This window comes from Lissotriton helveticus, chromosome 7, assembly GCF_964261635.1.
Source record: "Lissotriton helveticus chromosome 7, aLisHel1.1, whole genome shotgun sequence".
In the NCBI taxonomy this organism is placed as follows: Eukaryota; Metazoa; Chordata; class Amphibia; order Caudata; family Salamandridae; genus Lissotriton; species Lissotriton helveticus.
In genome coordinates this window covers 293,547,649-293,567,990 of record NC_136068.1, presented here as the reverse complement: position 1 = coordinate 293,567,990, position 20,342 = coordinate 293,547,649, and the positions used below count along the sequence as shown (strand labels likewise).

Here is a 20,342-nt window from a genome sequence, read left to right as displayed (position 1 = left end):
AGTGTGGTCCTTTGGGTGCAGATCGAGTTCCCAACAGGGCAGTTCTCCGTGTTTCAGGTAGCAAATCTGGGGAGCTATGCAGCTCGCCCAAATGTATATACAGTTCTGGGTGTCAAGCGGAGGGTTACCCCTGACCAAACGATGCAAGTGTATGACCACTTCCTCCAAAGTATGGCATATTCTTCTCACAGAAAGTACTGTTCTCTCAAAATACAACATGGAGAAAGTCTCTATTTGGGATTAGATCCTGCTAAGCCAACCCACTGGTGTGGCTCAGTTTCACTAACACACCCTCAACTAATCTAATTGCTGAGGCGCTTGTGTGGCTGGGAGTGCAGGATGTGGGGTCATCCTGTGCTGCTTCCCAACTATCATTCTCCCTTTGAAGACCTGTTTTGCTCCCCCACCCCTGCAGCTAAAGTTCTCCACCCACAGAAAATCCATTGTCTATTCTGACAAGACACTTCACACCTCATCATGCAGCTCTGGCTCAGTCTGGGAAAGGTTGGCCTATTAGGAGAGGGCAGCTGGAAAGCTGGATTTTGGCTCATAGAAAAGAAAGCTAAGTAACTTCTTTTCTGTAATAATTATTATAAATATAACAGTGGCAAATTGTTGGATTTATCTTAACTAATAATTAGATACCTTGAAGTATATTTTTAGATGGCTCCAGTCAATTTTTATACTTCAATAAAATATTTAAATGTTAGTCTATGGAGCCAATCACTACAATCGTAGCAGCGGAATTCACCATTTTACCCCTCACCAGGGCTTATAAAACATCTTTTATAATGTCCCTGCTTATAGTTACAAGGCACCCTATCCCTGGGACACCTAGGTGAGACCTCAGGAGTGACATATATGTAAAAATACGGTAGTTTGACACTTTGGAATTTCCTTTAAATCCAAAGTTAAATTTGAATATATATTTCAGGTAAAGGCAGCCTGAAAGGCAGTGCTGCCTTTAATGTGACTGCATGTGCCACAGTAGTGCACACGTAAGTGAATTAAGTCTACTGGGCCACTAAACCTACATGCCCTATTATATACTAGGGACTTACAGATAGGCTGTCAACACCAATTATAATTGCATCTAATTTGAATATCCTTATAATCAGAGCACTGGCCCTGGGCCTAATAATTAGAGCCCAGGGTGCAGTCTGAGTCCGTTAACCCCCCTGTTTTGCTTGGTACTGGTGTATCAGGGCAAAAGATGACTTTCTCACAATTAACATCACACAGCCCGCTTTCAGAATTTTCCCAGGAAATAGGTTATTTTTGGCTACTTCTTTCATGGTTCATGGTTACTAGTTCAGCTGGGGAAACAAACATTGTATCAACACAAGGTTATGCCTGAACAATACATTTTGCATCTTTTCACTTATATGATTTTGTTACAAACCATTAAAGCATTGCAACAACATATGTGGATATGCAAAACGTGCTGATAAATAAAACTCTCACTCGATTTCTCTACCTAGCTCATTATGTCACAGTGATGTCATTTTGATATAGTTATATGCCGTAATTCAAATGTACTTGTAGGTCCAAATGCTACCTCCAGGCATGGACAATGACCATGTGTGGCATGGGGTAGGTTGCCTGCTGGTTCGCCAGGCCCTTTGGCCAAACCCATGCAGCACACTGCCAAAGGCACAGCACAAAGTGGGATTGCTGTTCCATATGGTAATAAAATATTACTTTATGTGAAAAAAAAATCTGAAATTCACAAAAGAAACAAAGGTTAAAGGTATGCTTTTATTAGGAGAAACTGTCAGTAAAATATGCAGTTTCAAATCAACAAAACCACTGGAAATCGCCAGTTATAGTCATCTCAAGTAACTCGTGCCCTAAGGTAATCTAACTGCGCCCTGCCATGCACTGCAAATTACTACACATATTACATCACTCATAACATGTTCTATGACATCATTGATAATATCACTGCAACATTTGCAGTTAAGTCATGAATACCATTTTCATTAAAAGAAATGAGCTGCTTAAAAAAATAAATCATGAGAAAACTATGCAGGGTAGGTGACGGTTTGTTACCATAGACAAGTGCAGTCTTGGGAGTGGGACCCATGTGAGAATTAGTAGGATGACTTTCTTTATATTACTGCTAATTGACCATAGTCTTACAGTTTAGGTTGAGCTAGAAATGGCTTAGGAAAACTGTGATGACCAAAAATTGTAACGGTTTTACAAAGGAGTATGTGCTTAAGTAAAGGAGTGTAGGCATTTAGACGAGAAATTGAAAACTGTAAAGGAGGCCGACAAAGTTGTTTGCATAGAAGAGGAGGTGGTTACAGAGGTTTACCTAAAACAATGATTAGATCCTAAAACAATGTTCTGACCAAAGAAATGTAAGGAGTTGATAAAACGTCTTCACTTTCTTGGAAATCTCTTAAGATTTAATGGTTTTTAAATGCTTGCATTTGTCTCTCTGAATTTATATGCTTGTGACCGAAACCATAATTGTTTCCAAGGCAAAGTCATTAGGGTGTCATGTATAAAGGTTGCTGGTCCTGAGAAACAACACCAGACTCCAAAAGAAGGAGTTATAGGAGTGATAAAATGGCACCATTGGCTAAGTAATTTGCTTGATTTCCAGCAGCCAGTGTGAAGATCTTAGCAGAGCAGGTGGCTACATAACCCATCAGTAATGCATTTGAGGTGAGTGTTACCCGCTTAGTTGAAAATGGCTGTGGTCTCGCATGTGCAGCAAGGTAGAGCTTTGTAGACGTAACTGACTAATTATAACATGATGATTATTAAAAAGTTCAGGGAAGCCGCAGGCTGCTGAAAACTGCAGAAGCCTTTGAAGGTATCTATTGTAGGATATGAATCATTCGGGGCTTCGGCTCAAGCGAATGTCATTGGACAAGCCTCAGTTGATTTCTTACACTTATATTTGCACTATGAGAAACAGGGTTGTTAGTCTGCCAAAGAAGGCTTCACTTTTATTGTATCAAAAAGTAGCAATGTCAGTGTTTGGGTTAGCAATTTTTCGCTCTTGAGGATTTCTCTTGGAAGTTTGATATGACTTTGCCTTTCGCCACTTATTTATTATTAGTTTTGTTTTTAATATCTATGCAGCCAATTACTATGTTGGTCATGGAATGTAAAGTGCATTGTTTGCTCTGTGCTGATGACTCCCATGGTGTAATTAAAATTGTTGATGTAGGATACAGATACTCGTAGTACGGCCCGTGGGCCGCCAGCGGCCCGGCAAATCTTCCTTGGCGGCCCGCTGACCTTGCAGACATTGTACCTGTGTTTTTCTAAAAAAAAAAAAAAAATGAAAGTGTCAGCAAACACCGCCGCAGCAGCGTGGACTCCAAGACACTGCTCTATGGGGGCCGGGCAATTCACAACAAAGGCTCATTAACAAGTAAACAGTCTTTTAAAGACCTGTGAAGTACTCCGGTGCAGCTGTGTGTGTGCCCGGGAAGCTGGGGTGAGGTGACAGAGGGTGACAGTCAGACAGAGGGAGACAGACCGAGGGAGACGGAGGGAGGAAGACAGAGGAAGGGACACAGAGGGAGGGAGACGAAGGGAGGGAGACAGAGGGAGACCGAGACAGACAGAGGGAAACAGAGAGGGAGACATAGGGAGGGAGACAGATAGAGAGAGAGAGAGAGGGAGACCGAGGGACGGAGACAAAGGGAGGCAGAGAGGGAGACAGACAGAGGGAGACAGAGGGAGGAGGGAGACAGAGGGAGGAGGGAGACAGAGGAAGGGAGACAGAGGGAGGGAGACAGAGGGAGGGAGACAGACAGAGGGAAGGAGACAGACAGAGGGAAGGAGACAGACAGAGGGAGACAGACGGAGACAGACAGAGGGAGGGAGACGGAGAGAGAGGGAAACAGAGCGATGCAGAGAGAGGGAGACAGAGGGAGGGAGGGAGACAGGGGAGGCAGAGGCAGAGGGAGACAGAGGGAGGGAGTCCGGGGGAGACAGAGGGAGACAGTGGGAGACAGTACAGTGGGAGACAGTGGGAGACAGTACAGTGGGAGACAGTACAGTGGGAGACAGTACAGTGGGAGACAGTACAGTGGGAGACAGTACAGTGGGAGACAGTACAGTGGGAGACAGTACAGTGGGAGGGAGACGGATGGAGGGAGACGGATGGAGGGAGACGGATGGAGGGAGACGGATGGAGGGAGACGGATGGAGGGAGACGGATGGAGGGAGACGGATGGAGGGAGACGGATGGAGGGAGACGGATGGAGGGAGACGGATGGAGGGAGACGGATGGAGGGAGACGGATGGAGGGAGACGGAGGGAGGGAGACAGAGGGAGGGAGACGGAGGGAGGGAGACGGAGGGAGGGAGACGGATGGAGGGAGACGGATGGAGGGAGACGGATGGAGGGAGACGGATGGAGGGAGACAAAGGGAGGGAGACAGAGACAGACCGATGGAGACAGAGAGTGAGGGAGACAGGGAGGAGACAGACAGAGGGAGAAAGAGGGAGACAGACAGAGGGAGAAGGGCAACAGAGGGAGGGAGACTGAGGGAGAGAGATGGATAGATGGAGACAGACAGAGGGAGGGAGAGGGAGGGAGACAGAGAGAGGGAGACACATGGAGAGAAACAGAGCGAGAGGGAGGGAGACCGAGAGGGAGAGAGAGAGGGAAGGAGACAGGGACAGACGGAGACTGATAGGGACAGGGGCAGAAACATAGAGGCAGAGACTGACCGAGACGGAGAGGGAGACAGAGACAGGGACAGACAGAAAGACAGATAGAAGCAGAGGCAGAGACAGGGACAGACAGATAGAGGCAGAGACAGACAGAGACAGCGAGACAGAGAGGGAGGGAGACAGAGGGTGAGAGACAGAGAGAGGGGGAGACAGAGGAAGGCGGAGAGAGAGGGAGGGAGACAGAGGGTGACAGAGAGGGGGAGACAGAGAGAGAGGGAGAGAGAGGGAGACAGAGGGAGGCAGAGGGAGGGTGTCAGGGGAGACAGGGAGAGAGAAGGAGACAGACAGGGAGACAAAGAGCGAGGAAGACAGAGGGGGAGGCAGAGGGAGACAGACAGAGGGAAGGAGACGGAGGGAGACAGACAGAGAGGGAGACAGACAGAGAGGGCGACAGACAGAGGGCGACAGACAGAGGGTGACAGACAGAGGGCGACAGACAGAGGGCGACAGACAGAGGGCGACAGACAGAGGGCGACAGACAGAGGGAGGAGGGCAACAGAGGGAGGAGGGCAACAGAGGGAGGAGGGCAACAGAGGGAGGGAGACCGAGGGAGCGAGACAGATAGAGAGAGAGGCAGAGGGAGGTAGACAGACAGAGGGAGACAGACGCAGACAGACAGAGGGAGATAGAGGGAGGAAGACAGAGACAGAGAGGGAGGGAGACAGACAGAGGGAAGGAGACCGAGGGAGGGAGACAGACAGAGAGGGAGACAGACAGAGAGGGAGACAGACAGAGAGGGAGACAGACAGAGAGGGAGACAGACAGAGAGGGAGACAGACAGAGAGGGAGACAGACAGAGAGGGAGACAGACAGAGAGGGAGACAGACAGAGGGCGACAGACAGAGGGCGACAGACAGAGGGCGACAGAAAGAGGGAGGAGGGCAACAGAGGGAGGGAGACCGAGGGAGCGAGACAGATAGAGAGAGGCAGAGGGAGGTAGACAGACAGAGGGAGATAGAGGGAGGAAGACAGAGACAGAGAGGGAGGGAGACAGACAGAGGGAAGGAGACCGAGGGAGGGAGACAGACAGAGAGGGAGACAGACAGAGAGGGAGACAGACAGAGAGGGAGACAGACAGAGAGGGAGACAGACAGAGAGGGAGACAGACAGAGAGGGAGACAGACAGAGAGGGAGACAGACAGAGAGGGAGACAGACAGAGAGGGAGACAGACAGAGAGGGAGACAGACAGAGGGAGACAGACAGAGGGCGACAGACAGAGGGCGACAGAAAGAGGGAGGAGGGCAACAGAGGGAGGGAGACCGAGGGAGCGAGACAGATAGAGAGAGGCAGAGGGAGGTAGACAGACAGAGGGAGACAGACGCAGACAGAGGGGAGGGAGAGAGAGAGAGGGAGAGAGAGAGATAGTGAGAGGGAGATAGTGAGAGGGAGACAGACAGAGGGAGACACAGAGAAAGGGAGACAGAGGGAGACAGACAGAGAGAGAGAGAGAGAGAAAGACATAAAGAGGGAGATGGGGGAAATAGAGGGAGAGAGAAATAGAAGGAGACAGAGGGAGGGAGACAGAGGGAGGGAGACAGAGGGAGGGAGACAGAGGGAGTGAGACAGCGGGAGTGAGACAGAGGGAGGGAGGGAGACAGAGGGAGGGAGACAGAGGGAGGGAGACAGAAGGAGGGAGACAGAGGGAGGGAGACAGAGGGACGGAGACAGAGGGACTGAGACAGAAAGAGGGAGGAGGGCGACAGAGGGCGGGAGGAGACCGAGGGAGCGAGACAGATGGAGGGAGACAGAGGGAGGTAGACAGACAGAGGGAAACAGACGGAGACAGACAGAGACAGACAGAGGGAGCCCCCCTCCCCCTGGACCACAACCGGACGCCACTGAAGGAGGGGAGCCTTGCTGCAGCCTCTCAAAGTTGCTTTCCAGCAGGTTTTTCCTGTCAGAAAGCCCGACATGGAAAGCCTGCAAGAAACCGACATCATAATCCTGGCGGCGGAAACGCTGTCCATAAGGGAATATATGGCGGTTCTGACTGGCCGACGGGCTCCTCGAGCCCTTTGGAAGCCAGTTGGATTGACCAGCTGGTTTGGACTCCGATCACCGTCCTTGTATTACAGAGGTTGGACTTAAAACCAAGGATGTCGGACGATAAGCCTCAGATGAGTGATTGGAGGCTTACCGACCGGCATCCTAATCAGGTCCTCGTCTTCAATCCACTTAGGGCCGCATTAGATAACTACTGTGTTTCTGATAAAATTGTTCATAGACTCCACTTTTCTGGGTATTTGCACCAAGGCTTTGGAGTACTGAGCGATACCTGGGTTAGAAGTCGATAGACGTGGCATGTTTTATTGCCGTATAGCATAAGGCCGCAATGACTGTAAATTGGCTGTGCCATAAGTTAGACACCCTTTGACTTATACTGTTTAACTTCCACACTAAATGTGGCATACCAATTTGTGAGGCACTTCATTGTTGTTGGTCAGCTTTTGTTTCAACGTGTTTATTTTTTAATCATAGCCATTCTGCTTTTCAAATGAGAAGACTCTTCAAAAACAAAGCTACCCATATTTGCTCATCTTATGAGCTCATGCGCATAACATAGCAGTGGTTTTTACATTTATATAACACTCACTTGTCAGATTACATAGACAATGCAGACACTTTTACCTATGTTCATGAGGGCCAGCAGAGCTTGCACTCGGATGCTCTCCCAATCCTTCTTCTTATTAAAAAGAACTGTGTTTTGGTCAGTAGATCAATCATCCCTTTGGATTGTATCTCATACAACTGCATGCCACAGGAAGCAGAGCTTGACAAAGGAGCCACAGGCAAGTGGTGCTACATATATGGTTTGAGTGATAGTGCATGGTCACTGTATATGCAAGGATCTCAAGGTTACACCTAGAGGATGTGGCAATACATGAGTGAGTTATCCATTTCTCTTTGACAATATTACATTCTTAAGATACCAAAGCTGTACCTTTTTTAGTTTAACAGTGTAAGTCTCTACTCTAGACAACTGAGCTCCTATGAGCTCTTTGCTCAGTGCCATAACTCTGACATAGTTTTTTCTGCTGGAAACATGCTCAAAAGTTTACAAGAGAGGCCAAAATATTGTAAGCAGGTGGTAAGCTTTGGATGGGAAGTGGAAAACAAGTGCCTGGTAACTTTAAGGAAGTCACTATCCACTCAGTAGTCATTCTTAAGTAGTTATCTCTTAATGCCCACTTGTCTTTAAAGTGCTCTCATTGTCTGGCCATTTCAATTGGTTTCAGTGTATTTGGAGACCTACGGCTGCCAGATGAATGTTAATGATGCGGAAATAGCCTGGTCTATTCTCCAGAGCAGCGGTTACAGAAGGACATATACACTATCCGAGGTATGAGTAGCTGCTCTCTAATGCATAACTGTACAATGTTTTCTTTGGAATATGAAGGCAAAGCTACTCAGTTTGTCTGATCCCGACTCGAATGACTGAAATGCATTGGGGCTCCAGGAAAACCAAGCTGAACAGGGTTTGAGCTATGAAGTAGCTGGCAGAAGCTGGCGACTAAATAAGGTAGGATTATTCTCTTGTGCAGGCATTTTTGTGTTGAGTCATTGAATGGGTGCTGTTACCTCACTCAGAAGCTGTGTAAATCACTTCAGACTTGTGATTAGAAAAAGACAAAAAAAAGACTAAAATAGGAAAGAAAATGCTAAATTTCCCAATGCAAATGTTGCACTCTTCACGACTGGTTTCACTGAACTCATCTCCCGTTAGCAACCTTTCTTCTGGGCATATGCGTTCCTCAGTCAGCTCATGACTTTGCTTACTTGGCAAGTTTCCTCCCAGGAAAGGCAGTAACCAGCAGCTATCACCCCAAGATGTCCCCCATCAAGCCCACTGCACTGAAAAACGATTCTGCTTTCCTGAGTCAGCACTTAGTCCTTGCATCCTCTATTGCAATGCAATTGTCGAAGTAATATTTGTAACTCTAAAAAACACTGACATTCATCAGTTAACTGAAGTAAGTATAACTCACGCCCCACCATGCACAGTGTTGACATCAATGATGTCATTTCAGATGTCTTATTGATGTTATCAATAATGTCATAGAACATGTCTTGAGTGGTGTAATATGTGAGCTCATAAGCAGTGCATGGTTAGTGTGCAAGCTATAGTTACTTGAGTTCACTATAAGTATGTTTTTTAGAGTTTAAACTATTACATATTAATTGACATTTTCATTCAACTATAATGTCGCTTTATCCTGTGGGTTTTATTTCAGGGAATTTCTGAGGTTTTTTTGAAATTTAAAGTAAGATATTATTACCAGACCTAACTATAACACCAATTTGACCTTTGTTTTTTTCAGTGAATTTCAGTTTTTTTTTAAGGAAAGTAACAATATAAATAGTTGTTATTTTAGGTAAGGCAAACGTACTGAATTTGTCAAGGAGTCAGAACATCAACATATAAACAGCTGGCCTATTAGTATTAGCAATGAGCCAGGACGTCAACCTGTATAAAGCAGACATAACAGCTTTGTTAAAACGTCCCCACAATAATATATCAATAACCATATTCTGAACTAATCCTTATAAATACCTACATGGCATTACCTAATAAACATTTTTACATTGATTTTTAAAATAAAATATTTTTATTGCAAACAACTATGAGTATGTGTTAGAGTATTTTTCTTTAACATTCTTCAGGCCACAAAATGCAGTCATAGAAGCAACCACACAGGTTAAAAAATAGTTAGGCTGTCTTCGGGTCATGCATCTATGACCCGGAGGCTTACTGTTTTTATCTTTGTGTTTTTTATTAAACCATCCTGGAAGGATTTTGTGCTTCTTCCAGTCCCCCGCAATACTTTCTTAAATTATAGGTGGTGCTCTTCCCCTTCTTGGGGCGCAACGAGAACCACATAATTTACCAAAAAACTCATGCATGCAATTATCGGGTGCTCTTTGGAGGGAGCAGTGAGTATTTTATTAGTGGCCTTAACACTTCAATAGTGAAGCTGAAAGGCCTACTCTCACTTCGAAAACAGGCTCCAGCAATGCTTGGGTTTACTCAAAAAGCAGACTTTTTTGTGGCTTCTGGTGACCCATTTGGACCTTCTCCACAGTCTTTCTCACAACAACCGTAAGTTGCCATTCGGTTCTTTTTATACACACGTGAGTTGTGAATTGCATTTTTAAAGCGACAGTGCATAAATTAACTTAAACTTGCTATAGTGCAAATAATTAATTTTGCCTGAAATGTCATGTTCAAACTACATTGATAAAGTCGCAGCACTTGAAACTGTACAGAATGTTTTGTTTGAATTCATATAATGCAATATATGCCAACTTTACCAGTCAGTGATTCCTATAACCAGTATATGCTCATGGAGACCTAAAGTTTCTCAGTCTGACATATTGCTTCTGACCATCACAGCCAAAATACATAGATGACCTCAAGTGCATAGTGCAAAGTGCAGTTATCAACATTAAGTGCTAACACACAATGTGCAAACCACTGCAGGGTAAAGTACATTTTGCAGCGTGAATCTTTCTGGATTCACTATGCTGTGCATATTCCGCAATCTGGTGGTTGGGTCCGGAATCGTAGTCTTTTTTTCTTTTTTTTTTTTCGTAGCCCAGGTGGGCGTCGCGTCCCACCATTTGGTGTACCTTCGGTAACGTCGGCATGCTTCCGGCGGAAGCTACCACCCTTGGGCGCCATCTTCAGATTCTTTTTTCCGCCGTTGGGTCTGGATCGTCGCGTGAAGCTCCAGAAGTTTTGGAGGAGAAAAGGAGGAAATTCAGCAACTCTTCGTCGGTAAAGACCTGAGAAGATCGGGGGAAGAGGAAAATAAGAGAAGAGATGACGAAGAAAGGAAAGAACTTCGAGATCTTCGACGTCCTTGGAGGAATGCGCACACAGGGGGCCCCCTGAGCGCAGGGATGTACAAGACACCCTTTAAATTCTGCAAAAACTGCCACCACAAGTTTGCGCAGAAGGACCACCACCCGGTCTGCAACCTCTGCCTGCCAATCGACCACGAGAGCAGAGACTGCAACGCCTGCTCCGTCTTCAAGCCGAAGACACTCCGAGTTCGAGAGAGACAGAGGACAGCTCACCACACGATGCAGGGCAAGGGCCAGGCCCCGACGCTTTACGAACTGGGCCTCTCCACCGACGACGAGGACAACATCGCCGAAGGTCCAGATGACTTCACGGTCGCAGAGACCGATAAGAAAACGCCTGACAAGGTAGGAGAGTCTACGACCCCGAAAACCCGCACAGGGTCTCGAAAGCCAGAGGCAGACTCTCGAAAGTCAGAGCCCAGAGCCTCGAAAGGAGCACCGGCGCCGGAAACTTAGACGACCGAAGCTGCATCCTCCGAAAAAGAGCCCAGCGGATCCTTCGAGAAGGACTCCCGGAGGCCGAAGACCAGCGAAAAGCATAGGTCATCGAAGCAAGCCCCCGAAAAAGGGTCTTCGACTTCGAAGGAAAAGGAGCCGAAGAAAGTTTCGACGTCGATGACGCCGCCGAAAAGAGCAGCCGAAACGCTCGACGACGAGCAGGCCGCAGAGATGCAGAGAAAGAAAAGAAGGCTCGAGGCCAAAATGGAGAATATCCTTCAGAGAAAGAAGGACTTCGACGAAAAGATGAGAAGTTACAGGATCCCCTCGAAGCTGGCACCGGCCGTCGCTGAGGAACAGGAGCACGAGGAGTTCGACATCGAAGAGACGCCGAAAACTCCGGACCCCTCGGAGCACGAAGAGGAAGAAGACCTCTACTACACAGAAGGGGATTACGGGGAGCAGCAGTCAAGCTACGGCTCAGGTACCTCGACGGCCCAAGACCAGGAATGGAAGGACATCGAGGCCGAAAACCCGGAGGAGGCTGTGGAGACATACCCCTCGAGGCCTTCGCCACCGGATGACATTGGGGCATACAATGAGGTGGTCAGGAAGGCGGCAGCAGCCTATGGAGTTAAGCTGGAAGAGGAGAAGCCAAAAGCAGATTTCCTGCTGGAGACATTGCTCCCCACACAGACAAGAAGCCAGTTCTTGCCCATGCTAAAGAGTGTCACAGACCAGGGGAAGGAAGCGTTCAAGGACCCGGCTACATGCAGATCAGTAACGCCGAGGACGGAGAAGAAATACAAATTCTCCTCCCAGGACCCAGCTTACATCAAGGGATCCGTCACAGCAGACTCAATAATCGCTGCAACGGCCAGAAAAAGGGCAAACGTCCCAACAACATCTGGACCTCCACCTGACAAGGAAAACAGGAGGATGGATCTAACTGGCAGGAAAATAGAGCGAAACGCCGCAACTCACTGGCGGATGGCGAACTCCAACGCCCTCTGAATAGACATCAATACCAGCATTGGGATGAGATGGGCCAATTGTTCAAGCACCTCCCGGAACAATAGAGTGAGAGGGTATCACACCATGTGGAAGAGGGGAAAAGCATCGCTAACTCGTGCCTCAAGACAGCCTTGGATGGGGCAGAAACATCCAGCAGACTGATGGCTATAGGCATCGCAGAGAGAAGGCAAGCCTGGCTCAGGATCTCAGGCTTCAAGGCTGAGGTTCAGAACAACATCCTGAACACACCCTTCAACTGTGAAACACTGTTCGGAGCCCCAGTTGATGAGAAGCTCACCCAACTGAAGAAGGACAACGAGACGGCAAGGTCCATGGGGGCCCTGCAATTCAGGGGGATGAGATGGGGGACTCCTACACGGAGGCCGAACGGCAGGGGTGGAAGCCAGCAAGGGCAATCACACCAGGCATTCCACCAGGGAGAACAGAGTGACAACTAAAGTCACCAGAGCCAGCAGAGGCAAAACTGGAACTACCAGTGCAGGGGCCAGTCCTTTCGATCAAGAGGAAATGGACAGGGCCAGAGAAGGAGAGGCGGTGGACAACCCCCCTCAAAGTGACTTCACACGGAAAAAGGTGCTCTCCCACTCGAACCCTCCGGGGGAGGAGCACGGGAAAACAAACAGGAGAGGGCTACACGTACAAGACACAAAGGAACATGTGACGCCAGTAGGAGGAAGATTGAGATTTTTTCTGCAGGAGTGGAGAAAAATAACAACAGACAAGTGGATAATCAACATTATGCAGTTCGGATACTGCATAGAGTTGGAAAAGAGACCACCAAACAGAAAGCCAAAGAAAAGAGAGCACTCGGGAAGAGAGCTGCGATTACTCCAAGAGGAAGCTCAAGAACTCCTCCTCAAAGCGGCCATCGAACGGGTTCCATTCAAAGAACGGAACAAGGGAGTGTACTCAAACTAATTCCTGGTGCCAAAAGTGGACGAAAGTCTAAGACCCATCCTGGACCTACGGTTCATAAACAAATACGTAAAGACTCAAAAATTCAAGATGACGTCCCTACAAGAGGTCATCCCGCAGATAAAGGCCGGGGACTTCTTGTCCACCATAGACCTCAAAGATGCGTACCTGCACATCCCCATGAACAGGGAGCACAAGCACATGCTAAGATTCACAGTGAACAAGGATCACTACCAATTCACGACCCTGGCATTCGGCCTAAAGTCCGCACCAAGGGTGTTCACCAAATGCCTCGCGGCAGTGGCCGCACATCTAAGAAGAAAGGGGATACACGTGTACCCCTACCTCGACGACTGGCTCGTAAAGGCAAGCTCTTACAGGACATGCAAAGATCATGCAGAACAGGTCACAAGAACGCTAGCAAACCTGGGATTCTCCATACACTGGGGGAAAATGCTCAATGGAACCAGAGCAAGTGAAAATCTTCCTGGGAGCTCAAATCGACACCGTCCAATGCAGGGTGTTACCCAGCGAAAAGAGAACACTCAGCCTACTGAGGGAGAAACGTCCCTACCAGAAGGGGCGAGCTCTGACCGTGAGGACTGTGAGCAAGATCTTGGGGATGATGGCGTCATGCATACACCTGGTCCCCAATGTACGCCTACAAATGAGACCACTCCAAGAGTGGCTGCCACAGCAATGGTCACAAGCTACAGGAAGTTGGGAGGATCTAGTGGTTGTAACGCACAGGGTGCAGGAAGAAATAAGGTGGCGGACCAAGGAAAGAATAACAGTAGGGAAACCTCTAACACCACCGGACCCAACAGTGACCATCACCACAGACGCATCCCAGAAGGGATGGGGCACACACATGAACAGGCTCAGAGTGAGGGGTCTGTGGAGCCCTACAGATGCAGTCAGACACATCAATTACCTCGAATTGAAAACAGTGTTGCTAGCCCTCAAGGCCTTTCAGAAACAACTGTACAACCAGAAGGTACTAATACAAACAGACAACACCACAACGATGTTTTACATAAACAAACAGGGGGGAACTCAATCATTCCCTCTGTCAAGCTTGGCACAGGAAATCTGGAGATGGGCTATACCACTAAAAATAGACCTGCTAGCCATACACCTGCCAGGGAAGGACAATGTAGAAGCAGACTGGCTCAGCAGGCAGAGTTCAGCGTCCCACGAGTGGGAACTCAACATCCAGGAAACAGAGAGACTATTCAGGAAATGGGGCACACCAACAATAGACCTGTTTGCAACACGCCGGAATGCAAAATGCCAATACTTTGCATCCAGGCAACCAGAGACACTATCACAGGGGAATGCCCTATGGATAAGCTGGTCAAGAACATTTGCCTACGCTTTTCCCCCGATACCACTGATCCCCAGGGTTCTCAACAAATGCATGACGAGCAACATGACGCTCATCCTGGTGGTACCACAATGGGCCAGGCAGACCTGGTACTCTCAGATAATGGAGATGGCGCAGGCCCCCCCAGCCCCCCCCCCCCCCCACAAGTTCTCAAAAAGAAGAGACCTACTCTCCATGGAAAACGCAGAAGTTCTACACCCAGAGCCAGAGAGCCTCAACCTCTCAGCCTGGCTCCTGAGGACTTAGAGTTCGCACATCTAAAACTACCAGAGAGCACCCTGCGGGTGCTCCGTGAGGCAAGAAGGCCCAGCACACGCAAGTGCTATGGGGAAAAATGGAAAAGATTCACTCAATGGTGTTGCAAGAAAAAACTCCATAGAAAAGTGACCAGGGAATCTACGGTGCTAAGGTACCTCACGCACCTAATTAAAGCTAAGCTAAGCGCATCCTCGCTGAGGGAGCACCTGGCAGCGATTGTGGCATACACAAGAGGAGAAACAGGGAGAAGCTTCTTTACATCCCAAGTCGTAAAAAGATTCCTGGAAGGGGCAAAAAGAATAGCGCTACCAAAGAGAATGCCGCCACCGGCCTGGAACCTAAATGTGGTACTGACGGAGCTCATGAAAGCACCTTTCGAACCCATTCACAAAGCATCACTGCAAATGCTAACAATGAAAACGGCCTTTCTAGTAGCAATCACCTCGCTACGAAGGGTGAGCGAACTGCAGGCACTCACACTGCAGGAACCTTACATCCAGATACACAGTGACAGGGTCGTGATGAGAACAGACCCACACTTCATGCCAAAGGTGGTGTCAAGGTTCCACATGAATCAGAGTATTCAGATCCCCAGCTTCTTCCAAAACCCCACTACAAGTGCTGAGAGGTCGCTCCACACTCTAGACGCAAGAAGGGCTGTGATGCACTACATTGAAAGGACGAAGGGACACAGGAAAAGAAAACAGTTCTTCGTATCCTTCGCAAACAGTTACATGGGCAAACCAGTGACTAAAAACACCATAGCCCGATGGATCGCACAGACAATACAATTCTGCCACAAACAAGCGGGCCAGGAGCTAACAGGAGGGGCGCAGGCCCACTCCACCAGGAAGAAAGGAGCAACAATTGCCTTTCTGGCCAACACACCAATTGAGGACATATGCCTGGCAGCAACATGGGCTTCAGTGCACACGTTCACTAAGCACTATTGCGTGGATGTAACAAAGAAGCACAAGTAGGACAAAAGGTGCTTCAACATATATTCAACAGCCAACGCTCATCTTCCACCCAGCCGCCACAAAAGTAACGAAAACCGCTACAAAATCTATCCACAGCATAGTGAATCCAGAAAGATTCACGCTGCAAAACGAATAGTTTCTTACCTGTCGGTGTAGTTTTGCAGCTTGAAGATCTTTCTGGATTCACTAGCGAACCCACCCGCCTCCGCCAGAAAGATGAGGCTGGAGAAGAAGGTGGAAACGCATAGAAAAGAAAGCAAGTTCAAGCTTACAAGATACGTGAAAAGAATTACGTTGAAAAAAGGATTAACAAACATAGCCATGGATTCACTACAAACACAGAAAAGAAAAAAGAGACAGAAAAAAGAATCCGAAGATGGCGCCCACCGAAGGTACACCAAATGGTGGGACGTTGACGCCCACCTGGGCTACGAAAAAAAAAAAAAGAGAAAAAAAGACTACGATTCCGGACCCAACCACCAGATTGCGGAATATGCACAGCATAGTGAATCCAGAAAGATCTTCAAGCTGCAAAACTACACCGACAGGTAAGAAACTATTCGTTATTACGAATGAGACTTTAGAGGCCCTAATAAATGGAAATTCCCATATTTTCCATATCACCATCTGCTTCCCTTTAACAAATTGTGTGCAAAGTGCAGAAAAATGGTAAAGTGACCCTACACTCCAGCGGATTGATTAACATCTAGATTCACAAAAAGGTATAGATCTGATGTTCATTTAAAAGAGATGAGAAGAAAGGAGCCATATTACTCAGAGCAATTGTGCAAATATTGCCATGGAAATTGATTCTCAAACTTTATAAATGAACATATGGCTCCTCTTCTGTATTTAGGCAACCCAGTGCTTTGGTATTGTACCTGAGAATATGTTTGTATTCAAGTTGCCTCCGGCATCGTTCCCTGTTGCCTTCTCAGCCTATTTGGCACTATTTCTACTACAAAGTAACTAAGGTCTTCTACCTTACTGTCATGTATTGCCTCAAAGTGTCTGGCCACCGGGCAAGTTTTTCTCTTATTTTTTAATGGCTCCGACATGTTGTAAAATACATGGGTGAGCGTTCAAGATTGTCTTTCCTTTGTACAACTTTGGGCAGGTAAACCTCAAAACATGGATAGCAAACTCACTTTTACAGTGTAGTGGTTTCTTTATTCTCTAAGGGCTATTCTCTAAGGGCTATGTGGCATTTCCTGAATCCTCCACTCCCCATGAGACTTGTCCCCTGTTGTTGTACTTCTGGACTACTCGTTACAAGATCATCCCTCATTGATCTTTACCTGCGGAATGCAAAGAGAGATATACACTGGAATTTATGACCAATCACTGGATCACTACACAGTAAATGCCAGTATTTCAGAAAAATATGTCTTACTTTTTGGTGTTGAGTGCTATTTCCTGTAAAAAAAATAATTATATATAACTATAACCTACTGGCAGTCGCCAGTAGGTTCTTAGAGTTAGGACCTTGTTTCTATTCAAAAAGTGTTTTTTTCTTTTGCCAATATCTTTGGCGTCGGTTGACAAATCTTCGTAAAATTTTCAAACCTAATGGGATACTACAGTCCGCTCCTGTCTTTACAGTTTCAGGGTGATTCGTCAAGCGGGGCCGAGAAAAAAGGGGGGTTCCTGAAATGTGTTTTCTCCATGTTAATTTCCATGGGGTATTTTAAACACAGCTACTGTCCGAACTGCTGAATGGAATTACACCAAATTTGGCAAAAAGATAGCTTTTGGTCAAGTAAGCTATCTCATTGTTAAATGGTGTAAATCCGTTTAGTAGTTCCTGAGAAATTCATATTTAAAAAATATTGATATCTGGTAACCACATTGGATCTGCGAACCCTCCCGGGCATGAGCTTGAGTCTGATTGGCTGTCAATACTTCAAACCAGGAAGTGTTGGCAGCCATCTTGTGACTCGGTTCAACCGAGACACAAGAAAAAAGGTTAAAAAGAAAAGGAGGCAGGGTAGAAACACCCTGACCCACTAGGCCTGCTAACTCAAGGGTCCCAAAACGTTTTTTCTTTTTAAATCGGCGGGTTTCGCGTGAGGTACGTTAATCCTGCTGAAAACTTATTTAAAAAATTAAGTGCAGTCTACTATGCTTCATTTCTTTTAAGCTCCTGGCTTGGCTAGGTCCCGGGGGCAATCCTTAATTATGTTGCGGACCCCCCATAGCACGGGAACCGCCACCTCCTCAGGGCTGTTTCAAAAGAAAGAAATACATAGGGGGCCTCATGCCCCCATCCACGCAGCCCCGGGGACCGCCACCTCCCAAGGGCTTTGATATTTAAATGCTTTGATTTTTAAATTGAAGCCCCGGGGACCGCCACGTCCCCGGGACTTCAATGACTAAAATGAAGAGTCGGGGGCTCCCTGCCATGGGGACTACCACCATGGGGACTACCACCACCTCCCTTGGTCATTGATTAATTAACATACGGGGGTCTGTAGTGGATCCCTGGCCTCGGGGACCACCACCTTTACAGGGTGTTTAATCTGATGGGAGAGGGGCTCACCCCTGGGACATTGCTGTTTCCTAAGGCAGGGCAGGAGCACTGCCCCCGCCCTGCCATAGCCAACATCTGCTTCGCTTCATGGAAGCGAGAGGAGGAAAACTGCTCTTGCTTCCAAGAAGTGAAGCCGAAAAACTACTCTTGCTTCCATGAAGTGAAGCATGATTGCTTTTGGGCAAAGAGAACTTCATGTTAGCAGCTCCCTTTGCCCAAAAGCAATGTCGGCTCTCCCAGGATGTGGGGAGCCGGTAGGGACTGTGGGGGCATTGGGGTCCCCAACCACGGTCCCCAACATAGAGGCCATGCCCCGGAGATGTGGTCTTTGGGGCCGAAAATAGCCCGGGAAGGGATCCACGCCACCCCTTCCCTCGAAAAATAAACATATATATATATACACATGTTTTTTTAAAAGAGGCAAACCCCAGAGGAATGGGGTCCCCGGCTCCTAAATTGTTCTCAGGAGGAGGGCCCGCAGCCCCATCCCTTAAATGTAGCTTTTTAAAAAAAAAATAGAAGTGGCCTAGCCACTTTGTAGCATAGGGATAGGGTCCCCGGCACCAAAATCGGCCTCTGGCGGGGGGGGGGGGGGGCGCAAGGCCCCCTTCCCGTTTCAATTTTTTTTTAATAAAATGGGTCAGGCCCTGGGGGATGGGGTCCCCAGGGCCCAAAAAGTATTAACGGAAGGGGGGCCACACAGCCCCCCCTTCCTAAAACAAGGAAGAAAAGAGAAGCGGGCATCTTGCCGCAGGCCCAGCCCCCTTCCTGAAGTACACTGCAAAAGCAACTCCAACACGTGCTCTGGGTTCGGGGATGAAATACCCATTGCTACTGAGGGTCCTTCTGGGCAAACTAGCCCACCAGGTATTTCCAGTTGGCCCCACACAGTGGGATTGCTGAGAGGTGGTGCAGGCCATGCCCCTTTTTACACCACTCTGCAAACGTGCCTCTTGGCGCAGTGCTGGTGGGGCAATGAGTACCCTTTGTGTCCTGAGGACTTCAGGACTAAAGTGAGCTTCATCCCCCAAGCAGCAGTGCGCCTGGAGACGCGTTTGCAGAGTGGTGTAAAAAAGGGGTGTGGCCTCTGACCACTCTCTGCAACCCATCTGTGTGGGGCTTACTAGAGGTAACAGGAGGGCTAGTTGTCTCTGACGGCCCCTAAGGATGCAAGGGAGCTTCATCCCCCCCACCAAGAGCGCAGCAGGAGACGAGTTTGCAGAGTGGTGGAGAAAGGGGGCATTGCCTTTGCCCACCTCTCAGCAATCCACTGTGTGGGGTTTACTGGACATAACAGGTAGGCTAGTTGGCCCCTAAAGACCCCCACACGCGAAGAGAACTTTAATCCCCATTCAAGAGCGTGCCAGGGAGTGCGTTTGCACGGTGTTGGGCAAAGGGGGCTGTGTGGGACCTACTGGAGGCAATAGGAGGGGTAGCTGACCCCCAAGGATGTTCTTGGGAGGCCAACTACCCCTCCTGTTACCGCCAGTAAGTCCCACACAGTGGGATTGTAAGAGACCTTCAGAGGCCACCGCTCTGCAAAAGCGCCTCCTGGCAAACTACTGGTTGGGGGATGAAGTCCACTTTACTCCTGTGGGACATTGGGGCCCAAGAAGCCCTCCTGGTACCTCCTGTGAGTCCTACACAGCGGAATTCCTTTGCGCTGATCGAAGGCCCAGCCCCCTTTCTCCACCACTCTGCAAACGCAACTACTGGTTAAATCAGCATTTGCAATGTATTAGGTCTCAAATTTGCTAAAGTTAGAGCTATTGGCGTTGTAAATGTAAACGTTTTTTCCTAATGTTTTTCAAAGGGGATTGGATGTACGTTGTATGTAGTGGAATTATGTAGTCTGTTGTGCAGTGAAATTATGTTGATAGACAGTATGTGGTATTTAAAAGTGTATAGGATTTATGTAGAGGGGGATTATGTGTTATGGAGAGTAATTATCTGGTATGATAGTCTGTGTTATGGAGTGGTAACCTCCGGTTTAGTCTTCCTCATTTCCAAAGAAGCTAAACTATAAACTCAATGAGTCAAAAAAAGAAGGAACCACTGAGGAGCACTTCTGGGCCTAGTTAGAGGTATGAGCAAGGCCACTGGAATTATGCAACTGTTTGGCAGGACTGACTTTCGCACAATTATACATGTTCCGCATTTACCGCATAATTTATCATCTGCTGCATAATCTGCAGATTTGAACAAAAAAAATAGGATTGTCACTTGT

The 20,342-nt window shown here is 47.8% G+C and overlaps 1 protein-coding gene across 2 annotated transcripts in view; it reads left to right on the top strand.

Annotated features, from left to right (window-relative positions):
* Nucleotides 1-20,342, top strand: part of CDK5RAP1 (CDK5RAP1 mitochondrial tRNA methylthiotransferase) — a 236,214-nt gene that overhangs the window by 90,818 nt on the left and 125,054 nt on the right. For both annotated transcript variants that reach the window (XM_078652079.1, XM_078652080.1), the window contains one exon: nucleotides 7,944-8,047. In XM_078652079.1, the coding sequence (XP_078508205.1) occupies nucleotides 7,944-8,047 (104 nt within the window). The remainder of the gene's footprint in view (nucleotides 1-7,943; nucleotides 8,048-20,342) is intronic.